This window comes from Oryzias latipes, chromosome 23 (genome assembly GCF_053564925.1).
Source record: "Oryzias latipes strain Hd-rR chromosome 23, Olatipes_Hd-rR_3.1".
In the NCBI taxonomy this organism is placed as follows: Eukaryota; Metazoa; Chordata; class Actinopteri; order Beloniformes; family Adrianichthyidae; genus Oryzias; species Oryzias latipes.
Window position 1 is genome coordinate 16,426,892 of NC_136259.1, and position 23,501 is coordinate 16,450,392.

At 40.3% G+C, this 23,501-nt stretch overlaps 2 protein-coding genes and 2 long non-coding RNA genes across 13 annotated transcripts in view; 1 reads left to right on the plus strand and 3 right to left on the minus strand.

Annotated features, from left to right (window-relative positions):
• Positions 1-275: 275 nt before the first annotated feature.
• LOC101161280 (transmembrane protein 60) lies at positions 276-15,455 on the minus strand. 4 transcript variants are annotated; one of them, XM_023952544.2, is made up of 3 exons: positions 15,319-15,455; positions 1,321-1,414; positions 276-1,165 (listed from the first exon to the last, which is right to left on the minus strand). In XM_023952544.2, exons 2-3 carry the CDS (start codon positions 1,402-1,404, stop codon positions 848-850), a joined length of 402 nt encoding a protein of 133 aa, XP_023808312.1. In that variant the 5' UTR covers positions 1,405-1,414; positions 15,319-15,455; the 3' UTR covers positions 276-847. The 4 variants fall into 4 exon arrangements, with proteins under 4 accessions (XP_023808312.1, XP_020569728.1, XP_004083069.1 ...); XM_020714069.3 differs by lacking the exon at positions 15,319-15,455 and adding an exon at positions 1,668-1,829; XM_004083021.5 differs by lacking the exon at positions 15,319-15,455 and adding an exon at positions 1,511-1,829.
• The window catches only part of LOC101171543 (protein PHTF2), a 30,232-nt gene continuing 8,858 nt past the window's right edge, over positions 2,128-23,501 (plus strand). For 2 of the 6 annotated variants that reach the window (XM_078942199.1, XM_078942201.1), the window contains exons 1-4: positions 2,145-2,323; positions 8,275-8,333; positions 14,742-14,820; positions 20,452-20,508. In XM_078942199.1, the coding sequence (XP_078798325.1) occupies positions 14,776-14,820; positions 20,452-20,508 (102 nt within the window). In that variant the 5' untranslated portion in view covers positions 2,145-2,323; positions 8,275-8,333; positions 14,742-14,775. Of the gene's footprint in view, positions 2,324-8,274; positions 8,334-14,383; positions 14,570-14,741; positions 14,821-20,451; positions 20,509-23,501 lie in introns of those variants that run through there. The other 4 variants (XM_023952541.2, XM_023952538.2, XM_078942200.1 and 1 more) reach the window with 4 other exon arrangements.
• Positions 17,740-20,019, minus strand: LOC144989555 (uncharacterized). 2 transcript variants are annotated; one of them, XR_013653804.1, is made up of 3 exons: positions 19,913-20,019; positions 18,113-18,233; positions 17,740-17,879 (listed from the first exon to the last, which is right to left on the minus strand). It is a non-coding gene; the product is annotated as an uncharacterized LOC144989555 (long non-coding RNA). The 2 variants fall into 2 exon arrangements; XR_013653805.1 differs by having other exon boundaries at positions 17,859-18,039.
• Positions 20,899-22,817, minus strand: LOC144989556 (uncharacterized). The gene is made up of 3 exons (XR_013653808.1): positions 22,694-22,817; positions 21,161-21,269; positions 20,899-21,033 (listed from the first exon to the last, which is right to left on the minus strand). It is a non-coding gene; the product is annotated as an uncharacterized LOC144989556 (long non-coding RNA).

Consider the following 23,501-nt stretch of genomic DNA (forward strand, 5'->3'; position numbering starts at 1 on the left):
TTTTCACGAATGCATCTCAGTTCTGGTTGCAAATTTGAAGCTGTAGATGATCCAAAAATCAAACATGCTACTTCATTTTTTTAAGGATTCTGCAAAGGTTTGGCTTTATCTGCAGATCCGCGGTTAAAATATCACAATGGTACTTTCCATGACAAACTACTCTGATTTGCACAAAAATTAAAAAAACAAATGAAAACTACAAGTTAGGAAATGCCAAAGAGACCATTTGCACCACAATAATGAATGTTGTGACTAGATGCAAGCTTCACAGCATGTTGCTTAAATCAAATCATTTATTACCATTCATAAAATGTAAATGAAATGCAAAATACTTAGAGACAAACACATTCACAAACAAATTCACTACTTAAGCCAACATTAGGATGCTATTAGAATCTAGCAAATGTGGGTGTTTGTAATACTATTACAGCTTAAATGTAAATATTCATTTGGCAAAATAATGGCTGTAAAGCATTTAGAGACATGGTTCAGGTTTTCCAAACACTTCTCACGCTCAGGTTCATTCCTTCCAGTAAAACGTTCTGCCATCAAAATTCTGCTAAAATATTTGGCAAATGTCTGGAAAGCTAAATGAGCGCACAAATACAGCCACAAATGTACACAATATACCAATATTTACACTGTACATTCAAAAATTGGGGCAAAATTGAAGCTTAATTATGAATAAATAAAACTTTGTCCAGTGTTGAGTTTGTGGAAGTTTTAAAGATGCTGCACAAAAAGAAACGTACCACTAGCTGGTCGTGATCCCTGAAAATAAGACTCAATTCTGTCCCATTGACCCCATCACATCAGGTTTTATCTCCAGATAAGGTTCCACTTTTGCTTAAACCTCTCGCCTTTCAGGAAATATATTCAGCCCCAGTTCCACCAGAGCTCCCAGTAGCATGGTCCACAAAGGGATGCACACAAAGGTCAGCTTTACATCCGCCAGTTTTTCCAGTTTGGCACACAGCGTCAAGCAGAAGCCCAGCTTCAGCAGCATGGCTGTCAGGTACCAGCAGCGAAGGCGCAGGTCCGGCGAGCCGTTTCGTGGATCGTAGCCAGGCTTGCAACGACCTGCCATCTTTATGGCGAGCATGAGGATGAGGATGCCATCGAAAACCCAGACGGGGAGGAAGATGAGGAACCAGTTCCACTGTACCTGGGGACAAGTAAATCAAGAGCTGGCGTGTTTATTATGAAATATGTTCTGTGGTCCACTGGGTGGGTCTGAGGTATATCCCACATGAGGAAAAATAGGTTCTTATGGATTAAAATCAGGTACCTTTTAAACCAGAAAATATATATTTTCTATACCTTCCCATCCAATTTGAGGACGAGCATGATGAGGAAGAGCAGGGTAAAAACCCAAGTCATCAGCACCCTCTGAGCCAGGGACATTTTTTACCACCTGCAAATACAAAAGGGGGTAAGAAGAAAATAAGGAGTTAAGATGTTTGCAATTTCAAGCAAAAATCTACGAAAAAGAAGCTGCATACGCACATACTTAACACGGTGCCACAAATATGCGCGTCTGCGGATGTAAACGAGGTGTAAAACTATTTAATTTACGCTACATCGTAAGCTAGCTCTCACATATAGCATGATCATGCTAGAAAGGTTTGCAGTCTGATTATAGACTTGTTATATTGTTTTTTTCGTACCCCTGGCCATAATCTTCTTGTTTATGTCCTCCGCAAATAAACAATAACGCAATGTTAGCGCTTATTTCTAATTTGATTACATTTTTTATTCTACTTTTGTGTACGATAGTAGGCGGGTGGAAGGATATTTATCCGCTATCTTCCTGAAACCCACCCCTAGATGAAGCTGATTGGTTCTTATTTTTACGTTGTACGTCCAACATCCTTTAGTGTTACCGTAATATAGATAATAGTGCGCAGGGCGCAATGACTTTTACTGGCCACTAGGAGTCAGAGTAATTATAACTTTTTACAACATCAAGCTTTATATGGTAATACATCAAAATGTAAGGTTTTGACTTTTAATTTCTTTTTAAATATGATATCTGATACATGTATGATAGATATATATTTGTGGTTACGTTCCTTCAACATCTGGTTCAATGGCTAAAATGTGTGGCACGTATATTTTAATCATTACGGTAACTGTTAGAAGCCGTACTTTTACAGTCAGACCGAAAGGGGAGAGCTCCTGCAGCAAATATCTGAGTTAACGTTCATCCTCTCCTTCAGACAATAGATAGAGGCTGTCTCGCGTATGGGACTATCATCACCTAAACGATAGCGCAGTTTGTTTCTGCGGAGACCGCGGAGCACCGTCGCAGTTCTTTTTAGAGGTAAGGCGTGTTTAGATTTGAATTAATTACGGACAGCTGTGCAGCTTTGTGGCTGCCGCATGAGTGCTAACCGTGTAGCATGACTTTAGCTAGCAGCGACAGCAGAGGGGGGGTTATTAGCCCGTGTTATTAACCGGAGAAACACGGCAAACCCCGTTTTAGTTTACACTCCCTGTTCATTTTTTAGCTAGCTTTAATATTATTTGTGGACATATCAATCCGCAGCAAAGCCAAAGGTCATGTCCTTAGAATAACGTCGGATCATCATCATCATCTGCACCCCGCTAATCTAAAGCTTTATCCTATTTGTTGAGCATCCTTTCAGTTTTGGCCCAAAGAATAAAGGTTTCGGATCAACAGCTGCCAGACGTTTTAGTTTTTTTTTTTAATCCAAGTATGGAAAAAGTAGTCCCTTTAAAAAATAAAAAAAGAGGGGGGGGGGGGGGATCTACTTTAATCGCTTCTGATTGGTTTTCCTCTTTGCTCAGGGGGGTTTGAAACGTTTCAAGGCTGCTTTAACTTGTTGATATGTTATTGTTTTGTCTGTGAAGACGTGTAGACTGAACAGTTTGCTTGGTGCTGGGAAGATTTGTCCCAAAGGGGCTCGTCATGATTTTTATTAAATGTTTTAGTTTGGGCTGTTTAGGATTAGTGTTCTGTCATCTTAAATGATGGATATTAAAGTCAGAAAATGGCCTGGCGAGAACTGATGGTGTAAAAACAGCAAGAGAACAAAGGAAACTAGGATTATTTGTCAACAATGTCATCCATTGAAGTTCAAATGTTTTATATGGAAGGAATAATATCTTGTGTTTTTAAGGTTATTGCTGTCTTTTTTGGTCTTCCTTTAGGAAACTAAAATGTGAATGGATTTACCATTCATTCTTGTTTACTTGTTTGTTTGTGCACAGGGTTAATTTACACCTGATTATCTTGCAAGAAATACAAAGAATCTGGAAAACTTCACCGGCTCCGTTTAGTACCCAGATATTTGAATTTTTGGCTTAAGATGTCCTGGATCGATTATAGATCAGTGAATCGGATCATTGAAAATGAACTAAATATCGACTATGATATAACAAATTATGACGTGAATCAGAATGTTGTTCAAGTGAATCGTTACACCCATAATTATTTTCAGCAGTGTCATTCATTCTAGCTAAAATGGTTTAAGACCTTTTTGTTTTTAGGTTTTTTGATCTTCCAGATAGGAAATCAGCGGGTTTTTTTTAGCCAGCGGTCTTTTTCTGATCTGACCGAGCGTCTGCACATCCTGCCCGTACGGGTTCACAATGGGTCAATATTTGCTCACATCTGTAAGAATGGTCATTTTTCATTTTCTAAGCGTCCTTTGATCATGAACAAGTTGAAATTGGACAGGTGGAGGGCTTTTTGTTGTTGTTGTTGTTTTTATAAAGCAATTTCTTTATTAAAAAAGCATTATTGGATGTCTTTAAAACCGTGTTAATAGCAATACATTTACAATAGCTTGACATCTCCAGATGAGATCAGCGTTTAACTTTTAACTAGTGTTACTCTTGGCTGCTTAAAGTACAGTTGGATAACAATTTAACTGATGCCACATTCCATTACTAACAAACACATTCAGCGAGAGAGAAAGGTTGTGGTGATTGTAGGTGTAGTTGAGTTGTATAACAATTACTCAGCAATGCTTCTTTCCATCGTGACAGATTCCCTGCCAGCTTTCTATGTTTAATTTTGTAACGATTTTTTTGTTTTTAACTACTAGTTGCTATGTGTCAGGATTTAACAAAACACGACCGTCATCTGTAGTTACTAATAGAAACATAACAAAAATCATCAACATATGCGTGTGTTTTACATTTTGACCTAATAGCTGGGAGTAATGACGCCACACTTAAATGCCTTGCTCTAAGCCGCGGCTCAGCCTCGCTGATGTCCTTAAATGTGGAGAGGTGGCACATGTTTACCTTTAGAGCGTTTATGTGGGTAGTTGTTGTCAACCAGTGGAGCTGCTCTGGTGATACATTGATTTTGCACCTCAGTGTCTGAGCAACCTGGTTCAGAGTTTTTATTTTGGGGCTTATGCGCTGGCATGCATGGGTGCAGCAACTCCCCTGTTCTGGTTTTCGTATTGATGACACATTGTGCTGTGTGTTCGTGCTCAGATCCGCCCGGCCGAGCTGGTTACATCAATAGCTGCATTCCAGTTCTGCGCCATAGTGCCAAAGGTGCTGCAAAGGTGCTGCAAGGGTACTGCAAGGGTACTGCAAGGGTACTGCAAGGGTGCTGCATGGGTGCTGCAAGAGTGCAGCCGTGGAGCGCCTCTGGACAGCAGGGAAACAATTCCAACAAACACATGGTCTTTTATCAGCTCAGTCGTTCTTTAAAGACCCACTCCAATTAAAATGGTGTTATTGGTGTTTTTAAACATGTTCTGGTGGCATTTGTCTCATGATGGAGGACTTGTATAAAGACAATTAAGCTTAAAATTCAATTGCTGGGTGTTTCTTTATTCAAATCATGGTGAATCCTGAGCAGATGCTGTTCGAAAAAGCCTGTAGTTGTTACGGAAATCAAATATTGGCAGGTCACGAGCTCCCTGCTCCGCTCCAGTCTGGTGCATCCACTTGTAGACAAATAGATCTATTTACGCCTTTGTTTTCCTCGTGCCACAAAACTGTACAGCTGTATAGCTCCGATAATGCTCACCATTTTTGTTGCAGCGGCAATGTTAGGTTGGGGCTGTGAGGATATAGTGTGAACAAAGGGATCATGGGAAGTGTTGGCAGGCTTACACCACTCCAATAGTCCCGCCCACAACTCAGAGGTGAATTTCGAATGAACTCTTGCCGCTCTGTAGAAACTATATAAAAACGTTACACGTTTTTTTTTAAATTTAGGTTAAAAACGGCTTAATCCTAATTAAAAGACCACTGAGAACACTTTGAAAATAAATCCAAAGATGATCAAAGTGGGACTTCAATAGTTGATTTGACATAAAGAAGCCAGATTAAGGTTAAAAGTGAAATAGTTACGGCAGAGACATTTTTATCTTCTGCACGTGTTGACAATACCAAAAAAAAACTAAAATTGAACGGATACATTTAAGCTTATTTGCTTACGAGTGATGTAGAAATTGTGTTTAAATTGCTTCCAAATATACACTCTACTACAAGTGAGCATTTATAAAACTCTGTGGCTCCATTTTTATAAGATCAAGTGGCTTTGGGCCTACAGGGGCGTCACTGCGGTTGTTTCTGGCTGTGTCTCTTATCAAAGGGACTGAATTTCATGAGGAGGATAAATTAGTTACATGAAAATAATCTAAAGCTTTTTTTCCCCCCCTTCTAAAACCTTTCTGCCAGGACCTGTTTGGCGAGTCTCCTTCAGTCAACTGGAAAAGTTCAAAACACAAACTGATGGACAGACAGAAGAATAAAAAGTGATCAGGCTTTGGCATCTCAAAATTTTGAAGGCTTAAAATGGAACATTTTCATGCTTGCATCCTGCTTTTTGGTCTAAACAATCAGACTGATGTTCCATTTTGAATTTTATTGTTGTTAGGATGTTTTGGAGGGTTCTTTTTTTGTTTGTTTTTTTAATTATAAGGGTTAAATTAGAATTGGACAGCAGGACAGAACCTCTCAACTGAGTACAATGCTTTACTGCACAGTAATAACAGTGTTATGTCAGGCTTTTTTTCTTTATCATTAAATGTACGTCCTTGACACTCAGGCTCCATGAAGCGGCATAATATCAAAGTTTTGATCTATTTTGAAAGCTTTCCCAGTGGTCTTTTAATTCTGATTATGCCGTTTTTAGCCAAAATCAAAAAAACATGCATAGTTTCTGCAGAGCGGCAGTAGTTAATCAGAAATTCACCTTTGAGTTTTGGGAGCTCAGAGCTCGGAGCGGGGAGCCTGTGACCCGCCCAACATATTTTCACAAATACACAATTTTTCCAACAGTATTCTTTTTGTCTGCTCCTGATTCACAGTGATTTGAATAAAGAAATATTCAGAAATGTCATTTTAAACTTAATTTACTTCATACACGTCCTCCATCATCAGAGAAAGGCCATAAGAACATTTTAAAAACACGATTTTCATTTAGCGTTAACATAAAGCAAAAACGGTGTATGTGCACTTTCAGGTCAAATTCTGATTTAAAAAATCTATTTTCTGGCTAAATGAATATTTTGAACAACCTCTTTAATGTGTCAAAGTATTCTTGTTTACATCTCGGCACTCCTTAAATCAAATGTGAATGAAGCTGACAGGAAGATAAGGAAGCTAACTAAGATGAGGATGCTGACATCATCGCACAGGTAGATGAGAAGATTGAGTGGAGTTACGATGGACCACATGTTCTCTGAAGCTGACCCACTTTACCCCCCATGTATGGCTGTGGCAAAAGTTTGACCTACTGCGAATGTGGGTCAGAGCTTTAGGCCTACAGGCGTCACTGCGGTTGTTTCTGGCTGTGTCTTTTATCAAAGGGACTGAATTTCATGAGGAGGATAAATTAGTTGCATGAAAATAATCTAAAGCTGTTTTTGTGTTTATTTATGGGGCTGGATATTACAATATTTGGATTCAAGAATTGAACCAAATGTTTTTCTAAAAATTTAAAATGTTTTTAACATGATTATATTCAACACTATTAGATACTTTGTCTTTGTTAGGTAACACACCAATGCTATTACTTCAGCAAATCAGTGAATGCTTTACATAGTTCAAGAAAAAACATCGTTTGGTGTTGAGTGTTCTGCAAGGACAAAAAATTACCCAGCCCATAATCATTTTTTGTTTTTTGTTTTCCTGAGGACAGCTTGTGCACTAACATGAATGGCAGGTTATGGCCACTAAAGCACAGCTAATGTGTTCCAATATTTATGCAAAGGTTTTCCAAAGAAGAGCATGAAGCTGAAATCAGTCTTTTTCTGACACACAGCACAAAGACAGAAGGTGTCTGTGTGCAGCAGCAGGGTCCAGAAAACTTTTTTTGGCATATCGCGTAATTGGGTTAGAGAGCACATGTTTGGTGTCATCTGTCTGTAACTTGTAAAACTGACGTTTTTCTCTCCACTAAACCAGAGCTCTGCAACCTTTTATCCCTCCATCGTTTGGAACAGCTTGAAATCGCGATAACAATAAATTTGCGATTAATTGTGCAGGCCTAGTGTGTGTGGGTGTGTGTGTGTGTGTGTGTGTGTGTGTGCGTGTGTGTGTGTGTATATATATATATATATATATATATATATATATATATATATATATATATATATATATATATATATATATATATATATATATATATATATATATATATATATATATATATATATATATATATAAAATCTGCTGCAGCAGGAGGTTTTTTTGACACATTTATTTTGAGAGGAACTTCATGTGCCACTGACAAAAGTAAAATATAGAAAACTATAACACAGTTCTAATCTGTAAATATTTGAAAGCTATGTTTCATAAATAAATGGACACAAAAACATCAATAAAGTGTGTTTTTCTAAATGCGTCTCTCCCTAAAATGGACCCAAAAAGCTCTTTGAGTGTTAAAAGATGCAGACCCCTCCTTTAGGCATTAAAGTGACATGTTTTTCCTCACATGATCAGTGTGCACTCAGGAAAGGCGACTGCAGCTGCATGGGATTTATGCCAAAATGCAGAAATGCAGGTTTTTTTGTATTAGTGGATATCACCAAAAGTGTTTTCCTGTTTTTATCAGGGTGCTATTGATAGCATATTTCTGTCATAAATGTGGTGAACATTATACTTAGTGCTATTACACATTTTCATCTTCTCAATGAGTTAATCCCCTAAATGTAAGTATTTACACTAAAAGAAAGGTATTACTTAAAATATCTGTTAAGTTTCAGTATTATTTTAGTTTTTGTGAAAACCGTGTTTGAACTGATGACATTCAGACTCTTTTTGCTTCTTTTCCAGCTCCTGCTGGGATTTCTCTGCGAGGACAAAACCTTGTTGGTGACACGGACAGACCAAAGGTGAGTCCCGTGTGTGCTAAAGAACGCGCTTTGGCTTGTTTGTTTGCAGTGGTGTGTTTTTGCATGCAGTCCTGGTGCCGCTTGATTCTATAAAGTATACATATTTCATTAATAGCCACTTGTTTTCTGTCCCAAAATAATATTTCACAAGCTTGAGTTTGAAAGGTGAAACTCTGCGTTAAATAGACATGTCCGGGGGTTTTGGGAATGCTAACTCTTTTGGAAATGTCATCCTCCAGGTTTTTGTAATGTAATTATCCCACAAAATGTCAAAAACATGATCTGCAACCCTTTGACTTCTGTTGGGAAAACCTTTACAGCACCCACCCGTTTCCTTACACACTCAAACCCTGACCATAATACACACACACACACCTCGCCCAGCGCATAGGATCATCGTGACATGTAGAGCGCGATCAGCTAGTGTTGCTCATCACCAGGCGACGCTCCAGCTCATTCCAGGACATTTCAGAGATGCATGACAGCTCTTTGAGTTTCAGCTAAGTGATGGAAAACCAAACTGAATCCTGATCACCACTGAGGTTCTGGTGCTGTTTTTACGTCCTGACTAGCACCAGATCAAAATAAGATCAGCTTTGACTTTGTTTAGAGGCACTAAAGCTGAACACGAACATGGAGCTGCAGTTGGAGCTTCCAGGATCATGGTACTTTTAGACATATAGAACAGATGCAAGAAAACTCAAACTGTGGGAGATTGCTTGTTTTTTCTTGTAACTGCAAAGCTACATTCACACAACCTGTGTTCAAGTGACCACTTCCAATGAGAAGTCTATGTAAACAAGCGTTTATGCGTGTTTCGGGCTTCCACAATGGACTTGCTACGGCACCAAGTCATTCATTTATCGGAATAGAGCTGTGAAAGAAAAAGCCTGAAGTAAGATTTGTTGGATCGCTTTGACGTTTCGCACCAAACCTCCTCACACTGTGAGGACATGTGCTAGTATCAGATAGCAACAGATCGGTGCGAACACCGTACACTAAAAGCACCCATTCTCATCACGTTCTGGAATGGCATCACATGCCCAGTGTGTGTGTAGCATAAAAGTAACGACATTTATAAAAAAGTTGTTTATTAATTCATTGCATAAAATCTCTACATAATCCCTTCAGTTTTCTTATCTTTAGATGGTTTCATATGGGGATTGCGATGTTTTTTTGTGTGTTTTTGTACTGAAACTTGCTGAGGTTCATATTCATCTAGAATTTTTGAGCCATATGGGAATTTACTTTTACTGTGCTTCATGATCGTGTCTCTGTGCATTTCCAGGGTTTCCAAAACAAAGTTGTTCTGCATCATATGCACATATCTGCACCTTTGTACTATGGGGGGGGGGGGGGGGGGGGTCTTCTTTCCCGGCCCCGCCTCTCTCCGTACCGTTCTCATGCTGTTCTCTCCCAGGTCTTCTTTACAGAAGTCACACAACAACACATTAGGGCCACTCCGTACATTTGGGAGAAAATGTAAGACTTTCATGTTTGCCTTATGGTTGTGAAAGTATCTTATATAGAAACTATGATAAAAGGCAGAGAGCCGCATGCAGCTCAACAGCCCCCCCTGCTCTGAAAAATGAAAGTTCCGCCCCGCTGCCTCGCTGGATTTGACCAGCAAATTTCGGCCAATCAGATCAACCAGAAATGTTACACACCCCTGAATACCGCCCCCCAAGTGACAAAAATGCCCCCTTAACACTGAGCGCCAACCTGGTGAGTGCGCAAAGGAGAATTGACCGTGGCGGATCACCTCAGTTAGGATTGCTGGCGTTCAGTTGTAAAATACGGGGTCGCTCGGTTACAATTGCGCCTGCATGGTTGTGAGGTTCACTCAGTTCCTGAATACGACGCTCAGTTGTCTTTATGCTCTTTCACTTTATGGCAGAGATGAAACGCCATACTGGACTAAAGCTTCCATGTAAAGGATTCAACGTTTATAGAGATTTATGAATTTTTTCTTGTACGCCTCCCCCCTTTTTTTTTTCTTATTAAATGAAGTATTGCACATTAGGGCTGCACGATATGAGGAAAACTTGCGATATGCGATATTAGTGATCAATATTGCGATAACGATAAATTTGCGGTAAATAAACAAATAGAAAAATAAACAAAAACATCATTCCCATTTCATTGGAACAGTTTAAAAATTATACTCCAAATGACCCTCATCGACATGGGGGACAAACGTCAGGGTGGCTAACCCTGGTCCTGAAGAGCCTCAACCCTGTCTGTTTTCCAATTCTCCCTAGACTGCTTGATAATGATAACCAAAATCAGGTGTGTTCAGTCAATCAGGATGTGAAATCACTTGAGTCAGCCAATCAACAGCAAGCTGGTTAAGGAGAGCTGGAAAACAGGCAGGGTTGAGGCTCTTCAGGACCAGGGTTAACATAATAGGCCTCCATCTGATTGGTCAACAATGGGAAGGCGTCCATCTGATTGGTCAAAGCATAAAGGGATTTATTTGATTCGTTAAATGCTTCAAGCTGCTAGAAGATTGTTTTAACACATTTTGGGTTTGCGATTTATTGCGATATTCGCCGTCTTTTGCGATATGCATATTGCAGAGCTGGATATTGCGATAACGATAAATTTGCGGTTTATTGTGCAGGCCTATTGCACATACTTTTGAAGGAGTATTTTGGAAAATGTTTATAATGAAACAAAATGTTTTGTAAATACAAAGAGTGAGTAAGTGATGAAAGAGATGGCGTCCTGTCACATACCAACACAAGTGATGAGATTTAAAAGTGTCACATTTTCTTCCTTTGGGGAAAGTTTGGAGAGAAAAACAAATTTATTAGCCAAAAATTCTTTTTCCATTCATTACTATTGCAAAACAAGTTCTTCTATTGTTTGTTTTTTCTTCCACTTGCCCTTCCCCGAGCAGCATGCAGGTCACAGACTCGATCATGTCATGAGAACAAGTGTCCTCATACAAGCTGGACCGCATAGTGCAGCCCAGCCCGTCTAACTGGGTCAGCTCAGGCAGACGGCGGCTCGGACCCATTTAGCAGCTGTCCTCTGGTGTTTTCCTGCTGCTCGACTCTCTACTTAGACAGTTAATGAATGTTTCTTACAGAAGTAAATCCCCTTCAGGAAGCCATTCAGTGTATTTAGGGATCTTTGCAGAAATGCGGTTTGGAAATGTCATGTTTGGAAAATAGCCGTTTATCCTCCCGCTTTCCTGCATGTATAATAACCCGACAGCCGAACGATCCTTTAACCAGCACCTCTGTGATTGTCAGGGGTTGATGCTGGATGCACCGAGGGATGATGGGATTTTGAGGCGTTGGGCTGAAAGGATCTGCCTGTTTTTCTGCAGGAGTGGGATTAGTGGTCAGGGAAGCTGACAATTACAGGAGGAAAGGAAAAAAAAACAGCTGTTTGGGTCATAATGAAGATATTATGGGGTGTTGGTCTCTGTTTGGTCTGACGTCAGTGTTATTCCTATGTGTTTTTTTTATTTGACCTCAAATTTAGATCATTTATATTTCAGGTTTTGAGGTTGATCAGATTTGTCTTCAATAGTTGTGATTCTGTATTCTAACAGTGTGACTACTCTTTCACAAGCAGGGAATTAAATTAAATGTACATTTATGTGCTAATTTATGTCTTATTCAGATATTTGGAAGGAATATACGGCACATCAAAATTTTGTTTGCTAACATTAATAGAGAAATAGAAATGACAGAACAAATAGGTCCATAAAGAATTAATAATAATCCAAAAGAGTTTCTTTACTCTAAATGTCACAGATTTAGAATGTCAGAAAAACTCTCAACTCAAATGACAGTTTTAGTGCCAAAATTTAATATTTCAGCTGCAAATCTATTATCTAAAAAGAAAATATCCAAAACCAAAATGGTTTAAAAAAAATTATTTAGAAGAAAGGGATGCTGATTCATAAACTGGAGTTAAATAAATCAAACGACTGTGGCTTCCTTTGCAAAAATATGCAATAAAAATGCTGGAGAATCTGCTGTAATCAGCAGGACTTGGCCCATCACCGTTATGTCACTATTGGTTTGTAACTGAAGGAGATGCCAGTCGCATCTCCTTTTCTAGCTGCAGGTCTGAGAACGTCAGAATCAAAACGATTCTTTCTGAAAGCCCTTAAAGAAATGAAAGTGAACTTTATTTTAAAGGGTCCTAACTTCTCAATCTGGCTAATCTTCTCAGACATCTTCAATAGTCTGTCAAACCTACGTTTTAGGTTTACAAACGAGTTTTTTGAAACCATCACACTTCTTCATTTTATGGTGAATTCTTAAGGATCTTTTTTATGATGAGAAAAGATGGAAGGAGGAAGTAGACGACTGAAAATGTCACCTTCTGAGGAAAAAAAAAAAGGAGTGTGAACACCCATGTTGGTGTGCTAAAGCTCATACAACCGCTGAGACTTTGAGTGTGATGCACAAAAAAATATTTTAGGCTTCAGGAACATCTCTCTTCATTTTTCCTCCACTAGTGACAGTTTTCTTTAGTGTTGCAGTAGATTTATTGCAATCATACTTATTTAAATTAATTTAGTTTCTGCTGTAACTGGATGTCCAAATGCAAAAGTAGTGAAATAATTATTAATAAACAGCTCACTGCTGGTAAAGATGCCAGAACTCTAGCTAAACACAGACTCCTAAAGCTTGTAGTCGAAAGTTTGGACTTTAGAAAGTTCAGCATTAAGTGCAATGTTTTTTTGTGCTGGGAAAATAAAGCGACGTGTGTTTAACACAGAAACAGAGACGGATCCTGCAAACAGACCAAAAAACAGGTTGAAGGCGAGTAAAAGTGGCTAACCACCACTTCCTCTCATCTTCTCGCTCAAATAGAACACTTCTTAGAAGTTAAAAGGTTTTCACATAAAATATAAAAAAGAGAGCATTCTGTAGGTCCTCCTGCTAAAGAGATGCTTATTGATGGTTTTGAGTAGAAGTTGTTGGTTTAGAGTTTGAAGCTTTTTTTGCTTTAGAGGACTTGAATCAAGCTTTGGTTATTGATTGTCTCAAATGTTTAATTAAACTTCTATCTTTGTCCTGGTCTTCAGAAATGAATAGGCGTTTAAACTACGTTTTTATGACCGTTTCCATCACACATCCCAATTAGATAAGATAAGCCTTCATTACAAAACACCACAAACAACGCAAGCTTCCAGCTGAGAAATGAATCTTTACAGCTGTGTATGCCTTTGACGTTCCCTGCAGGTTTAACAATGCAAATGTTTTGGGCTTTTTTGTATCTGTTAGTAATTGATGCATAACATGTAGGTGTGATCACTCGCTCCAGTGGAGCAGGTTCAGTGTGAAATGTCTCATCATCCTTTGGTTTGTCTGCTTTCACACTGCACTCTCAGGGGTCGACCATGCACAGCTGCTTGTATTAACTACAGACGCATGCATTTACTGGACCAATCCTTTCTGAAGGTTGCCCAGAGCAACGGCAAAAACTACGGCCTGTAGTGGTGAGGCCTTGATGAGTGGAGCTTCCACCACCCAACCGAGTTGTGGGTTCAGTGCTACACAATTCAACGCAAAAACTGATCTCAACAGACAAAACATCATTCAGTTTAGTCCTTTGTCAGTTCACCTCTGAGTTGTAGTCAGGACCGTAGGCGTGGGGACCCCCCCCCCCCCCCCCCTATTGCTAAGAGCTCCCTGGTTACAGGCTCTCCTACTAGCTTACAGCCCCTCTCACCCCCAACCTAACATTAGTGGTGCAGTGGAGCTGAGCAGGGAGCTTGTGGCCTGCTGATTGTAGTTTTGCTCTTTTTCTAACGTCATTCTGTCATCTGCTCAGAAATACAATATTTTAAGCTTAATTTTCTTTCTAAATGGCCTCCATCATGAGGAAAATCCTGCAAGAACATGTTAAAAACAGCATTTTCCCCAAAGCGGGTCTTTACCTTGTTTTGTGGCTCCTGCATTATTAATGGAGGGAAACGCAGAGACCCAGTGGGATCGTTTGACCCATCACTATATCTGAGGGGAGAGGGAGAGCCAGTTGAAGTGCTTTAGAGACCTAATAAAAATGCCACGCAACCCAGGGGAGGTGTTACAGGCTGACCAGCAGAACCAGGGCTTTTCTTAAGCGGATGACCACCAGAACCCCAGATGAGCATCTCAAAGTATTTATCTAAATGATTGGATTGTTGGTGGTGAGCCTCAAAACTATCTTGGCTGGTCACATGACTTCAAGCTGTGCGTTTGGACTTGATTTGAGGTTTCCAGGTAAAAATATTTGTGGCTTTCCTTGGAAAGGTAAAGATGTGTGTTTCCACATGCGTGTTCGTTCTCCGCCCTCTTCTTTCTCCGTGGAGACACACCTCTGCGGTCAGGTGTAAGCCTGATCTGTTACACCGTCACTCATGCTGCTCTGCTCTTGTCTCGCTGTGTTTTTCAGTCTAAGATGCCCTAGGCGGAGAAGGGAAATGTAAATGGCTTCCAAAGTAAAAGATGCTGTAGTGTGGTACCAGAAAAAGGTAAGACCTTTCACCTTTTCCAGAGTTTTACAGACTGTGAAAGATTCCCATGTTCTGCAGCTCATGTGCTTTTATTGAGACACTTTGGAGGAAATATTCAGCTTGTGTGGAAAATCAGTGGAAAATCAAAGTGTGTTGCAGCTCTTTGTGATGATTAAAAAGCTTTTGGAAAAAGGATTACTCAGTAACTAAAAGTATTTGCTTCATTGTGTTGTCGTTTATTCTAAACTGTTATTTAATTTTTCTTTTTTATCGCCTTCCCTTTGTCTTAGATGATCCCTGTTTTTGCTTTTATATTTGTGCCTCACCTGACAGTCTTAACAACAGTTTGTGAAAGTTTTGTTGTTGTGAACCTTGCGCACAGTCAAACTCTCACTTTCTCATCCCTCTTCACCCCACGTCTTTTAAGCTTCGTCGGCTTTTTAAACAAACTGAAGATGTTTAGAAAGTTGTCTCAGCGGGTCTTAATGACCCGTGATTTTGCGATGGCCTCCTCACCTCTGTCAGCGGCAGGTTCAGGTTGTCGGGCTCCAGCTCGGTGTTGTGTGTCTTCTTGTTCCATAGTGTCAGATATCGGAGACAAGCCCCGCTCCCCCCACAGCGCTCCTGTTACCCTCTCCTCTGGCCTCCCAAACCAATCTGTCCTCACAGCTCTGATCATCTTTCCTATTCCTCTCCGTTCTTTCTGTCTGTCCCATCCTTTGATGCTGTGTTCACCTGACGGATGGAAAGAATCCAGGTTGATGGTTTCAAACCTTCCATTTGAAAACCTTTATTTAAAACACATAAAGGTGTTTTTTTTTTGGTTTTCTTTGTTTTTTTCCAGTTTGAAACCTTTTTTTTCTTTCTGAGCTACAATTATTTGTCAGATAAAAAAATGCACAAGTCAATGAAAACAGGCCACTTTTATTACACTTTAGTCTCCTGTAGTTCTTGACCATAACTAGAGTTATTATAAACTAAAGTGGCATCATAGCTGCATTTTTCTGTAAATGTAGTGGAGAAGCAAACCTCATAAAACCTCTCTGACTGTGATTTATTATTCACGTTTGTTGGCGGTGAATGGATCCCGGCTGATGACAGCAGTTGAGTCATTAATGGAGTCAAAGTTGTATCACCTGTTCTCCAAGCAGCTTTAAACAGCGCGGCCTGCATGGACACAAGATTCACGTAAATAATACAAAGGAAATCCAGACCTGTTTACACATCGTTAAATCACTTCAGTGATCTATGAAACTAAGACTCTAGGAGATTGTGTATCTCATTTAAAAGTAGTGTACATCTATCTGAATATGTTCTGCTTTTTATTGAATCTTTTTTTCTTGGTTTGCAGCAATCCCTCTTCCTATCTGTAGTTTCTTTCTATATCAGAAGAAGTCCACCTTTTTTGAGGAGTAGCATAAACTTCTGTTAAAAACTCTTCCTTTAACGCTTTCCTAACTGAAAGGAAACGCAACAAACCAAGCAGCAGAGCGGGCTGAAACGAATCACTTTCACAAGTTTTTTTTTTTTTAGCAGATGAGGATTTCACCATCCTCCCCCCACATGCGATGAGTCACCATGTATTTCTGTGACTGCGGCGTCTAGACCCAGGCTGCAAATAGCCTTGCTGGTGTGTTTGTGGAGGAGCCGTGTCAGCTCCATACTGCAGGGACGGCACACGCTGCAAGGCGCCGGCCACACTCGACTCTGCTTCATGTCGCCACAAATAGGCCCTGGCCCGTTTCTTGACATTAGCGGGAAATATCTGAAGCATTTTGGCATCAAATCCAACCTGTATGACCAGAAAAGGGCCGGGACATCTGCCTCTTTGGGTCTATTTAAGGCTTAGGGCTCACGCTTAGATTTCGGTGACAGCAGCAGGTCTGTGCCAGTTAACCTTAAAGGATCAGAACGTCTCCGTCAAAGTATTCCCCCCGGATCCAGAGGGAAGACGAGGGATGAGAGAAGCACATCCATGCATTATGCAGCAGCATGTGTTCAGGGTTCAGATTTAGGACACACATGCTGCTTAAAGCTCTTATTTTCTGACTGGAACCCATCTGCTATGCTGCTGCTGAATTGGAGTGATGGCTTTAAAGAGCCTCATTAGCTCTGCATACTGAAGCGGTCATTATTAAAAATACATTTGGTAGTTTCTCTTAAAGATGCCGAGTTTCAGAGTCTCTTTAGTCTTCTTTTATTTATCTGCAGCAGGAAAAAAATGATTTTTCGTTTAGTGGGAAGATTTTACCTAAAGCTTTCATTTTCCATGCGACACAAACCTCAAAGAAAACATCTCACCACCACTTTCAAAGATAACATTTCTCCCTGTGTCACCATGGTTACAGTGGAAAACACCAGAGGGGTTAATCCACAGGCTACAAGCAGCTGAACCACTTTCTCTCAGTTTTCCACCTTCATTTGTCCCTTTTTAGACTTTTAATGAAATCCATCAAAATCCTAGGAGTTCATGTATGTCTTCTACTCGTGTTTTTACCGAATATTTATCAGCTTTTCCAAATCAAAAGCTTTACTTTGAGTAACTTTACTTTGTGATTTTTTGGTTGTTGTACTAAGAAAAACTTAAATGAAAAGGTAAACATAGATGTTAAGAAATGTCATGTTTGTATTTTTTTGTCAAACAAAACCATAATAAAAAAAAAAAACCTGCATAATTTTAGTGACCTAAAAATAGTTGAACAGAAGAGTTTCATAATCTGAAGCTCTAGAAACTAATGGATTGTGTTTTTCTTCATTATGAATTATCTGAAGGACTTGGAAAGTGCACCACACCTAAATACATAATTGCAAATATTTTCATCAGAAGATTCTGGGAGATTCCATTCCGGTCACAGTAACTTAACCTCACTTGACTTGTTCTCCTGTTGTGTTGTGTGTTCTGTCTGTCTTCCCATCATCGTACACGTTTCCATGTTGGCGCCGTCCAAAGCTTCTTTCATGAGCTGAAGCACGACCCACGGTCTCCCTCTGGACTCTGCTCCACCCTGTCCAATCCATGTCTTACTAAAGAACATTTTTCTAGATCTTATGATTCTCCACTTGCTGTAGGCAGTCTCCTGTGGATGAAAACAGTTGTGGTTGGAGAAACCAACAAAGTTGATGCAAAATAAACAAAGAAAGAACAGGAAATGATCAAATGTAGCTAAATAATTGCGGTTAGCTGCAGGATTCTTTGCATTCTTGACTGGTGGCTGTGATCCTTGAACAGCAGAAGCTCTGTGGGAATTTAGATGATGGTGGAGTAAAACTGAAATTCTGTCTGCACACATACTTTCATCTTTAAACTTACATTAAAGTGTACAGCGGTCACTCCCTCCTTGATCTTCCCTGGCTCGGTCGTCATGGTGACACCAGCTTTGCTGCAGCAGCACAGTCCTCTTTCCATCCATCATTAAAATGTCCTTTTCTCTCTGAGGATGGCAGAAAGATTTCTAGTTTTTAATTTCATGAAAGAAAGAAAGAAGAAAGGCGACCTTAAATGTTTACACACGTTCTAAAACAATGTTCATGGCAACTTGAAGTATTTAACAAATCAAATTTAGTCCAATCAGATGCACTCCTTCACGTCGTTGATCAATCGAATGGAGTCCGTCTGTTAGATTCCCGCCTCCAATGTAGATGAGGGTCATAAGTTACTTTCATTTAAATAGAATTGTTGCAGTGACATGGAAATGATCCATTTGTTGTTATATCGTCATCGCAGTATTGATCACTACTGTCGCACATGGCTAGTTTTCCTCATATCCTGATGCCCAAGCTGTTACAGCAATGTCCAATCTCTTGTTTATTTTGTTGAAACCAAATGTGGAATAATGACGGCTGATCAGCCTGCAAGCGAGCTGCAGTGATCCTTTTCTCTGCAGCTCCTGTAAGGGAGGAGCAAATGAGGTGAACATTAAGTTTTCAGCAGTTTTCCATCGTTTATTAGGACTCCATGACGTGAGTGAGTGTTTGCCTCTCCTTTTTTCCATTTCACCTCGTCTACACCTACATACTCACTCCTCCCTCTGGCTCCTGCTTTGCGACTCGTCCGACCAACGTCATCAGCAACGTCATTTCTTCTTCTTGTGATCAGAATACTCGGTGAAACCCTTTATAGCATCAGAAGTCTGCATGCAGACGCTGCAGCTTTCTCTGCTAGAGTTACTCAGACGATGGTAACTGTCAGCCGTTTTCTAGAATTTAATGTTTTAACCGAGCAGCCTTTTTTTTTTCTATAGAAGCTTGATTATTGATGCTGTAGTGCTTTAAAACGAGGAACATCTAAAAAAATAAATCATGGTTGGGATGCCCTTTTGAATCAAATCAGGGCTTATTCCCCTGCAACGTCTCCACCCAACCAGCTGAGATCCTCTGAGGCTGTTTTAATCAGGATAAGAGTCTCCTCCTGTCCTCGGAGCCCTTCCCTCCGCTGTTTCCATCTTTCCGTCTTCCTTGTCTTTGAGCTCTCTCTTCTTTCCATCCATAATTGACAAACTTCCATTAAACATGCAGACTTTCCACTGACGGGCTCCTGCGGTGACCTGTTCTCTGTTCCTTAGAGAGGAGCAGGCTCACATGAAATGAATGGCCCTCCTCAAGACTCCCGTTGGTATTGACGTTTCTGAAGCTACGTGAGCATGTGAAACGTGCATTCTGCGCATTTAGCACGTTTCACATGCTCACTGTGAAACGGAACTTTACGTAAGGGTTAATGGCCGACGAAGTGTGCGGTTACTACTTTTTAACGCACGCCGTGGAAGCCTGAACCGTCCTCCGCTTCGCGTCGGACGGTTCAGGCTTCCACGGCGTGCGTTAAAAAGTAGTAACCGCACACTTCGAAGGCCATTAACCCGCTTATACCATGGTCACTTACAAAAGCAATACATATTAACCAGGTTTTAGTCCTTAATTCTTGGTTTTTTTTCCGATTTGTATCACTTTTCTCATAAACAGCGTACTATATGTTACGTGATGCGGCACGTAACATATAGTCCGCGTCGCGCAGCACCACCGCTGCAGTTAAGATTCGGCGATATATATATATATATGCTGATCGTCCCGATGGGTTGAATAAAGAATCAATTCAGAGGGAAAGTTAATCGCTTACCGCTTGTTTTTGCCCCGATGATGAAGCAAAAGGTTGTTTTACAGAAGCCGGCGCAGTGATACAAATCATTTAAGCTAGCCGACCGGAACTTCTTTTTTCAACGTGCGGTTATCAGGTTTTAACGCATACCCAGCAGCCAATCAGAATCGAGTATTCAACCGGACCATGGTATAAACCTTTGTAGCACACTGTAGTTGCAGAAAAACACAGATTTGATTCTCCACTGGCTTTGGAAACTTTTTACTACAGTTCAGGAACTTTTATCGGAACGATTGCCGGCATTCGTGTTTGGGAACTTTGCTGAAGATTTTTAAGACGAATTCCATGTGACTGGAACTCCATGCCTTTGGTTTAATGAATACATTTTGTTGACTGACAGAAAAACGAGGAGAACAGATTCAGTTTAGAAAAGCTGTTTGATCTCTGAGGAAAAGCTTAATGAAAAAGTGTGTGTGTGTGTGTGGGGGGGGGGGGGGGGTGAATAATTATTTTTCTTTTGTTCTTTGAACTTCTGTAATGTTCTTTGTTTGTCTTTCCAGATTGGCGCATATGACCAGCAGATATGGGAGAAGTCAGTGGAGCAGAGAGAAATAAAGGTCGGTGGTCCGTGCCCTCCACCCCCCCCCCCGTTTGTGTCGTCTCAGTCCGTCCCGTCACTCCTGGTTTAGTTTCTGTAGCAAACTTGTCATTAATGCTCCTTTTTCTGACATTGATTCCATCTTCTTGTGTGTTATCGGCTCTCATGGCGCAGCCGACTTTCCAGTGTGTTGTTAACCGTCTCTTCTCTGCCCTCTGGGCTGCTGTCACCTGCTTTTCTGTCTGTCTTCTTTCCATCCTCCTCTGTTCTCCTCCATCCATCTCCTCCTCCTCCTCTCCACAGTTTATTTCTTTGGTGAGTATGAAACCGAGGTGGATGTGTCCCACAGTGCGCATTTCCTCTGTCCCGCGCTGTAGACTGTTAGATCTGTGGTTGCTTTCTCTGGTTTAGCTGCTGGTGTGTTTGGAATAACCCCCGACTGTGTTGTGGTTAGCTGCAGCAAAGTGGGAGGTGTCCAAAAACGAAAGAAGCACAAGTTATAGGAGCAGGAGGTTACATCTTGATTGGGTGGGGGGTTCAATTCCTGCAGAGACGTGGAAGTAAAGATAAAATACATTCAAACTTGGACTGTATTTAGTCATTTTATTGTGATAAAAGGTTACATGGTTATGAATGCATTATGGAACTCTAATAGGATCCTATTAACAAACCTTCTGTTCTGCATCGTCTCACGGTTCAAAGCTGACGTTGGTTTTTCTCTACTGTTGGAGTGTGTGCATGCAAATGCACCTGTTTGCTGTGGTCTTTGACTCCTGCAAGCTGAAACCCAGAAACGCTGTGTCATGTTTAGTGTGAGGTTATCACCACTTTAAAAAACCACTGCAGCTCCAGAGGAAACAGGAACTGGTGGAGTTGTAGACGCAGGCATTCACAGAGCTGCGACCTTGACTTGTGTCGTGTAAGTGGTTTCCTGAATGCAGCAGAGTGCAGGTTTATCAGCTCTGTATGCAGACAAGAGCCATGCCCCCCCTCCCCCTTATCAACTTTAATGACGGTTTATGGCCTCTTAAAAACTCAGCCAGTCACTCATAAATCTAGAAAAAACTTTGATCTTCTTTATTGCAGCTTTATTTTTAGCAGCTGTTTCTGGTTTCATTTCTTTATATTTACATGAAGTCTACATTTAAAAACCGTCAAAGGTTGAAATATTTATTTTTGGTTTGATTAGATTTTTATATATATATATATATATATGTATATATATGGAAGAAAAATATTAAAGGTTTTTAACTAATGTGCTCTCAAAGCTGTTTTACTTTTTTTCCTGTTTTTGAGCTTTGGCAGACATTTCTTCAAGTAAAGCAAAAGACTGCAGAAGGAAAACTACTGCCCCCTACTGGTGCTAAACACTGTGAAACGAACTGCGAACTCCAGTATGACACGTTTTATTTATGACAGTGGGGTTTGGTGGCTAGAACAACACCACCCAGACTGTGTCAACCCACAGAAGAAGACATCGCATTTCAGCCTTTAGGCTTATTTTTGTCCACATTTGAAAAAAAATTAAAAAAAACAAGCAGATAAAAAAATCTTGCAAATTTTAAATAAGCACCAGGTTAAACTCAAACATTCTTTGTACAAATAAACTGAGTTTGTGACAGTAAAAAAGCAAACAAAATGCTTTTATTACAAAGACAGAAGTTTGGTGTTCTTTAATAAGATCAGAGAATTGAATTAGTGAGTCACTGGGGGCTAAATAAAGCTGCGAGATAACAGCCGACGGGCCTTTGATGAACTTTACGGCTGCAGTAAATCCACTGGCAGGAGGAGGTCATCGATCAGCTGCTTTTAGTCTTTCACACACATGATCTGCCCTCAGCTCACACACTAGCTTAGACACTTTCTGCTCTGCTGACACACACTTTCTCACACCGTGTGTTATCTTGCTGGTAGTGATGAAGATGAAGGCCTCCGTATCAGCCCGGCTGATAAGAGTGGCTCATATAAAAGTTTAAGAGGCGCTGCTATGAATTATAGAGGATAAAGTTGTAGAAGTGGAGAGATCTGACAGGATTTATTCTTTTGTTTTTTACATAAAAGCTGACAGATATGAACTATTTTGCACTAAAACTGTCCAGCAGATGTGAATCCTTCCAGCATATACGACTAAAGCCGTGTTTTTTATGTCTTGAGTCTTAAAAATGTTTTTTTTAGCCTTTATGTTTATACTGATGCATTCTTACATATTTAGCCTTTTTCCAGGTTGATATGCACCTTCCATCCACCCATCAGGCCCTATGATGAAGCAGCGATGCTCTTGGTTTTGTTAGAGGAAGGGTAGAGCTGCAGATGTGTACAGTTTGATCTGAAAAGGTGTGAAAGATTGGAGCAGAAATTCAGAGCAGCTGTGACTAAGAAATGTCAGAAAAGTGATGAATCGCTCATTTGAAACCTAGCGTTCCACTATACGAGGAAAGAATGGAAACAAAGAATTCATGTCTGATATCACGGACAGCTAGATATTCATGTTTCAGCGTCTGAATGGAATATCTGTGCTCGTTTTTACTCCGCCTCGCTCTAATGAGGAAAGAACTGCATTCTTTTTTCTGCACCGTGACACTGGATGTTGTCATTTGTTCTGGAGCGTGTTCTTGTTGTCAGTGCTAACACTTTAGCTTCACAACATACAAGCTATCCTGAGAGTTAGACCTGTAACACTTTTGGACTGGAACCTGAAAATGTAGCTTTAGTGATGTTTCATGGTAAATCTGAAAGGACTTCCTCTGTTTTTAGTCGCTCCTGTTTCCTGATGGGAAGAAGTGTGTTTGTTGTGGGACATAGGTGTGTATTCACACACTGCTTTTTGTTTGCACAGGTGAACTCACAGTCACTGATATTATATCCAAGTCCAATTATGTTATGTCCAGACAGTTCTAATAATGTGCAGCCTAATTCATTTTCTCATAAAAAACTGTGGGTAAAGATTCAGTTTGGCGGTCTGAGATGACGCGTGCACTCTGGGGGGGAAGTGGGGGGCTGGCACAGAAAGTG

Excerpts from the sequence above, each read along its gene's own strand:
- LOC101161280 (XM_023952544.2), bottom strand. The coding sequence starts at position 1,404 with ATGTCCCTGGCTCAGAGGGTGCTGATGACTTGGGTTTTTACCCTGCTC. Across the intron at positions 1,166-1,320 it reads TCCTCAAATTGGATGGGAAG|GTACAGTGGAACTGGTTCCT; the intron begins GTATAGAAAATA and ends ACTTGTCCCCAG.